The following is a 6,128-nucleotide window of genomic DNA, read 5'->3' as shown; positions in this document are numbered from 1 at the left end:
ACTACTGTGGTGTTTGTTAAGCGCTTACTATGTGACAGGCACTGTTCTAAGCACTGGGGCAGATACAAGTTCATCAGATCGGACACAGTTCCCGTCCCACATGGGGCTCCCGGTTTAAAAGGGAGGACGAGGGAGGCATTCTTCCTTTAATTTCATTGATGATGTATACCTGTGGCCTCCTGTGAAATCTTTCCCAGAGGAATGAACTTCTTATATTAAAATGTAACACAACCTGGCAGAAATGAAAGATGATCATCAATGACTGGGAATTCATTTCAGATCGCCTACATAGGACAACACAGAAACGTAGAACTCTTTAATATCAAAATTTCCTGAATGTAAATTAAATCAGGGTCAGGACTGTGAGAGAACATATTTAACAATTTTATACTTGTGCAAATACAGTACGGAAGACCGCTGCTTTTCTCTACTTTCGGATCTGGAAAACACACTATAAATTAAGACCAAGTAAAGAAATGAAACTTAAATTGCTTCATATTTTCCTTAAAACAAACAGAAAAACCCACCATGAAGTAAATCTATCAATATTCTGGAATCTCCTTTAAATAAATTATATACCAGGGGTAAGAAATTTCAATACCAATGACTCATTGGGAAGAAAAATAGAGCTAACTCAAGTAGCATTTTTGGAGGCAATAATGTGTTTTGGTGAAATCGATCCAAAGTGCAACCATAAGTTCCTTCACCATGTTAGAAGGGGTTTCAAACTGCATACTCAACCATTCCCCTGGGTCAAATTAGAAAAAGCAGCTTCAAAATCCAAGTATGGATTCATCCCAAAGCATCTCCTCTTCCGTTCGTCCTTCCGTGGGTTCCTTCTTTTTATCCCTTCTGTGTTTTCGGTCCTCTTTGTCCGTAGATACCCGTTGGCTTCTTTTTCCCTTCCTGTGTTTTGACTTTTCTCCGTCGACGGAGCCTGCCTCTTTCCTCTTCTTCTTCATCTTATGGTGATCCTTGCCTGGATCTCCTCTCTCGGAGGGCATTTTCCTTTTCTGCTTGGGGAGCGCATCGCTTTCCTTCTCTTCTCCCTCCTCTCGATGCCTTTTCCTTCCGTGGTGTGCCCGTTGGAACTTCTGTCCTACTCGGTAGGAACCGGTGTGGTTGTCCGAAGAGATGGGGTTAGCATCTTTCTCAGATTTGAGGCCCGAGGGGCCAGAAGTGTCTTCGTGGTGAGGGGGCCGGGGCCTCAAAGAGTCCTTGCTGAACTGACACTGGGTCAGGGATTTAAGTCTTAAGCGGTTGTCCTGACGTGCTGCCCAATGAGGTGGGCGGTTCTCAACCGTACAGTATATGGTGCGGGCCTCTGGAAAGGCCTGAAATCGCTCGAATGGGAGCATCTGATCGAACCCACCATCTTCATACCCACTGAAGCCCTCCTCCTCATATTCACAGCTTTCCAACTCCTCCTCCACCGCTTTCCTAAAGTAAGTGTTTGGTTCTAGCCCTCGGGCTTTCTGTACCTTAATGTAATCATCCAGTTCTTCTTGGAAGGAGTCATAGGTTTGCTTTGAATTCTTCATTAGGTTGACAACCAGGGTTTCTCTGAAACAGAGGAGAAAAGTTCTGGTTACCAAATTACTCTGTACTGAAAGGTACAGTGCAAGAAGCCAGGCTTCAGGAACCTAAAATTTGAAAGAACACATAAGATCGGTAGGTAGATTGTAACAGGCATAAACACGCACCAAACTCAGTTCTCCAAACAACTGCCATTATCAAAAACACCCAGAGTCTAGGTTGGAAATGGTGCAGGGCTTAGTGGATAGAGTCCCTGGGAGTCAGAAGGACCTGGGTTCTAATCCTGGCTCCGCCACTTGTCTGCTGTGTGACCTTTGGCAGGTCACTTCACTTCTCTGTGCCTCACGTCTTCTGTAAATTGGGGATAGGAGTGTGAGCCCTATTTGGGACAGGGACTGTAACCTGATTAACTTGTATTTAACCCAGTGCCTAAAACAGAACAGTGTTTGATACAAAGAAAGTGCTTAACAAGTACCATTATTATTATTATTAAATGGTAGTGAGGTGGGGGGCAGATGTGGCTGACCCCACCTTTCTGGGGTCAAGTCTAGATGCAAAAGGGATTGGCTGGAATAGGTGAGGAAACCCGGATTGTGTTGCCTGGTTTGAGTTTTCCTACATAGTCCAAAAACTGACCCATCAACTTTTCAGATACCATCTCTGGGTTGAGTCCTTATGACCGGTAAATCAGATTTTTGGGGTCTATTGTCAGCTTCATTCTCTTGACTTTCTCCTTGGCTCCCAGGACAGATTCTTTCATCTTCACATTCCTCAATTTCCCCTCCCCTAACTGCTATGAGATTTACCAAAAGCAGGGTTAAGAGGCTCGAGGAGGGTTGGATGAAGCAAAATCTATTTTACAGACAGGTCAAATGAATATGCTTAGGAACCAGTGATGGATGTTGAACGAAAACCAAGACTGTCAGTTTTCAGTTAGGGATGCCAATGAATTTGTTAGCAAAGTTGTGTTGATGGTGAAAACCTTATGAGCTGAACACCTTCCACGTTTCCAGCAGGACGACTGTGACTGAGGACTCCAAAGTCACTGCTGACGCAGAACTACTGGCCTATATCTCCACAAGAAAAAGGGACTTGAGTGCGATTAAAATGGGCTCAGGAAATTTCAATTCCCAAGTTTTTAAAACCTGAAAGACCAGCATGGGAAAACATTTACTGAGAAGGGAGAAATAAATCGAAAATGCTTGCATTTTTAAGAAACCCAGCTCCTCCACATTGCAAATGGAACATGAGAGCATTGTGGCCCATCAACTTTACGTAAAGTGTTGCTGTTTCATGAGATTTGTGCCTTGCCTCCTGTTGTGACAAGACAGTTAATCCATCTTAAAGGGTCTCGTCGTAGTTATCCACATACCTCTCCGATGAACGTTTTACCCATTCTGATCTGAAGAGCATTGCTGAGGCTATGTGAATATCGCTAATTTACTTGTGTTAATGTCTGTCTCCCCATCTAGACTGTAAGCTTCTTGTGGACGGGGAACGTTGTCTACCAACTCTGTAGTATTGTACTCTCCCAAGTGCTTCGTAGTGTGTTCTGCACATAGTAAGGGTTCGATAAATACTATTGATCGATTGAGGCTCGATCTGATGAAGTGCAAACCTTTCTGTTTCTCAGATGGCAGCTATTGCAGGGAAACTCGGAGAACCACTTGTCACTTTCTGAAAACCAATGCAAGTGCCAATTGGTTCCACTGGGCTTTTATTTTTAAGGAATTTAAGTGCTTACTATGTTCCAGGCACTGCACTAAGCACTGGGTAGATACAGGCTAACCAGGATGGACACCGTCCATGTCCCTCATGGGACTCACAGTCTCAATCTCCATTTTGCAGATGAGGTAACTGAGGCCCAGACAAGTTAAGTGATTTATCCAGATGACACAGCATGCAAGTGGCTCTGTTGCCGTTTCTCTCTGGAATTCCTGGAAGCCTTCTTTAGTTTGAGACCCAACCTGCCCGGGAGTCCTCTGGAAAGGGTTGGAGGCTCCAGGGACACTTCCTAGCCTAGTGCAACTGGTCCAAGCACAGGGTCCATGGGCTACCCAGATGGCTACTACTTTCCTGGCCTGCCTCAGTTGGTAATCTGCCAGACTGAGGGAGGTCAAAATGCTATGCCACTGTTGCCAGTGCTTAGAACAGTGCTTTGCACATAGTAAACACTCAACAAATGCCATTATTATTATTATTATTATTAATATAACAATATATAATATAATATATAATATACAATATAATTATATATAATAATAATATAATAATAATAATAATAAACACCACTTCTATCTCTAAACCCACCTCCAATACTGGACCCCAGGGAATCTTTTGAACAGAACTGGATAGTTAGGGCCACTACGCTTAAAGTTCTACTTTGTCTTCTAACCTAGATCATCGGGCTACTGGAATATGATGAGCTACTGTGAGCAGCCTTTTTCACATTCTCCTTTTTTTATGGTATTTGTTAAGCGCTTTCTGTGTACCAAGCACTGTACTAAGCGGTGGGGTAGACACGAGGTAATCAGGTTGGACACAGTCCTTGTCCCACATGGAGTTCACAGTCTTAATCGCCACTTTATAGGTGAGGAAACTGAAGACGGAGAAGTGAAGTGATCTGCCTAAGGTCACACAGCAGACAAATGGTGGAGCCAGAATTAGAACCCGGGTCCTTCTGATTCCCAGGTCGATGCTCTATCCCATAGTCTATGTTCCTTCTCTTGGTTGAAATCTGTCTTTTGTGTCTGGAGATTTAGGCTTTCCGCAGCTCCAAAAGCCTCACATTTTTCTTATGTCTCTCTACCACCTGAGAGCTGTTATAAAGTTGGTCATTTATTAAAGACCCACTGAATTAAGTTTTGGGGAAATTGTGATAAAATTATGGAAGATGTCAATGCAGTCTTTGAGTTATAGAAGGTCTTGCCCCCGCCTAGCAATCTAAGAAGGGAAAAAAATATTTGCAGGAAAGTTGAATTGGTGAGGACGATGGAAATTTCTGAGGATCAAATGGTCCAAAGAAAATGACAGGAACAATTTGGGCAACGTGGCTTACTTAATCTGATGCTTATTTCCTTGCAAATGGGCCTGGTACATTTCCATAGATGTAAGGGGAATACTACAAATGGGACATATGTAGTAACCCACGCCAAGGGCTGAAAGAGAGAGAAGAGACTGTCAGAATACACACAAATGCCATCATAAAAATAACTGTGGTATTAAGCGAAAGCAGGGTGGCTTAGTGGATAGAATAAGGGCCTGAGAAGGACTTGGGTTCTAATCCCAACTCCACCGCATGACTGCTGTGTGGCCTGGGCCATGTCATTGAATTTCTCTGGGCCTCAGTTACTTCATTTGTAAAATAAGGATTAAGAGTGTGAGTCTTATGTGGGACAGGGACTGTGTCCAACCTGACTTGTATCTACCCCACCGCTTAGGACAGTGTTTGGCACATAGCAAGAGCTTAACAAGTCTTGTAAATATTGTTATTATAATATATGTCAGGCATTGTACTAAGCGCTGGGGTAGGTACAAGATAATAATAATAATGATGGTCTTTGTTAAGCGCTTACTATGTGCCAAGCACTGTTCTAAGCACTGGGGTAGATAACAGGTTATCGGATTGTCCCATGTGGGGCTCACAGTCTTAATGCTCATTTTACAGATGAAGTAACTGAGGCACAGAGAAGTTAAGTGACTTGCTCAAAGTCACACAGCTAACAAGTGGCAGAGCCGGGATGAGAACCCATGACCTCTGACTCCCAAATCCGTGCTCTTTCCACTAAGCCACGCTGCTTCTCTAAACAGATCCCGTACGGGGCTCGCAGTCTAAGTAGGAGGAAGGACAGGTATTGAATCCCCAGTTTGTGGATGAGGAAACTGAGGCACAGAGAAGTGAAGTGACTTGCCCAAGGTCATGCAGCAGACAAGTGGCAGGGCCAGAATTAGGATCCAGGTCTTCTGACTCAAAGCCTGTGCTCTGTCCACTAGGACATGCTACTTTTCAAAATCAGTATGCCATCGAAGCATATTGATTTCATTAAGGAGATTGAACTCATTTTCAGGAATCAGCATTTCTATAAGGAATTTAGTGGAGAGAAATCAAGACTGTAAATGCATTGTGGGTAAGGAACGTATCAGCCATCTCTGTTGTACTCTCCCAAGTGATTTTTACAGTGCTCGGCACATAGCAAGTGCTCGATGAATATCAATGTTGATGAAATCACTGCTGCAGAGTTTTAAAAAGTTTTTGTTTCCGTTTACTTTATTCAGTCGTATTTATTGAGCCCTTACTGTGTGCCGAGCTCTGTACTAAGCACTTGGAAAGTACAATTCAGCAACAGAGAGAGACAATCCCTGCCCACAACGGGCTCCCAGTCTAGAAGGGGGGAGGCAGACATCGAAACAAGTAAACAGGTATTCATTCAATTGTACTTATTGAGCGCTTACTGTGTGCAGAGCATGTACTAAGCGCTTGGGAAGTACAAGTTGGCAACATATAGAGACGGTCCCTACCCAACAGTGGGCTCACAGTCTAGAAGGGGGAGACAGAGAACAAAACAAAACATATTAACAAAATAAAATAATTA

The 6,128-nt window shown here is 43.4% G+C and overlaps 1 protein-coding gene across 2 annotated transcripts in view; it reads right to left on the bottom strand.

The window, feature by feature from the left end:
• Positions 1-337: 337 nt before the first annotated feature.
• KRCC1 (lysine rich coiled-coil 1) overlaps positions 338-6,128 on the bottom strand; it is a 32,164-nt gene continuing 26,373 nt past the window's right edge. For both annotated transcript variants that reach the window (XM_038752999.1, XM_038753000.1), the window contains 2 exons: positions 4,595-4,694; positions 338-1,563 (listed from right to left, as the gene is read on the bottom strand). In XM_038752999.1, the coding sequence (XP_038608927.1) occupies positions 774-1,563; positions 4,595-4,694 (890 nt within the window). In that variant the 3' untranslated portion in view covers positions 338-773. The remainder of the gene's footprint in view (positions 1,564-4,594; positions 4,695-6,128) is intronic.

Source organism: Tachyglossus aculeatus, chromosome 10 (genome assembly GCF_015852505.1).
Source record: "Tachyglossus aculeatus isolate mTacAcu1 chromosome 10, mTacAcu1.pri, whole genome shotgun sequence".
Lineage (NCBI taxonomy): Eukaryota > Metazoa > Chordata > Mammalia > Monotremata > Tachyglossidae > Tachyglossus > Tachyglossus aculeatus.
The sequence above is the reverse complement of the archived record's forward strand: the minus strand, read 5'-3'. Positions and strand labels throughout refer to the sequence as shown.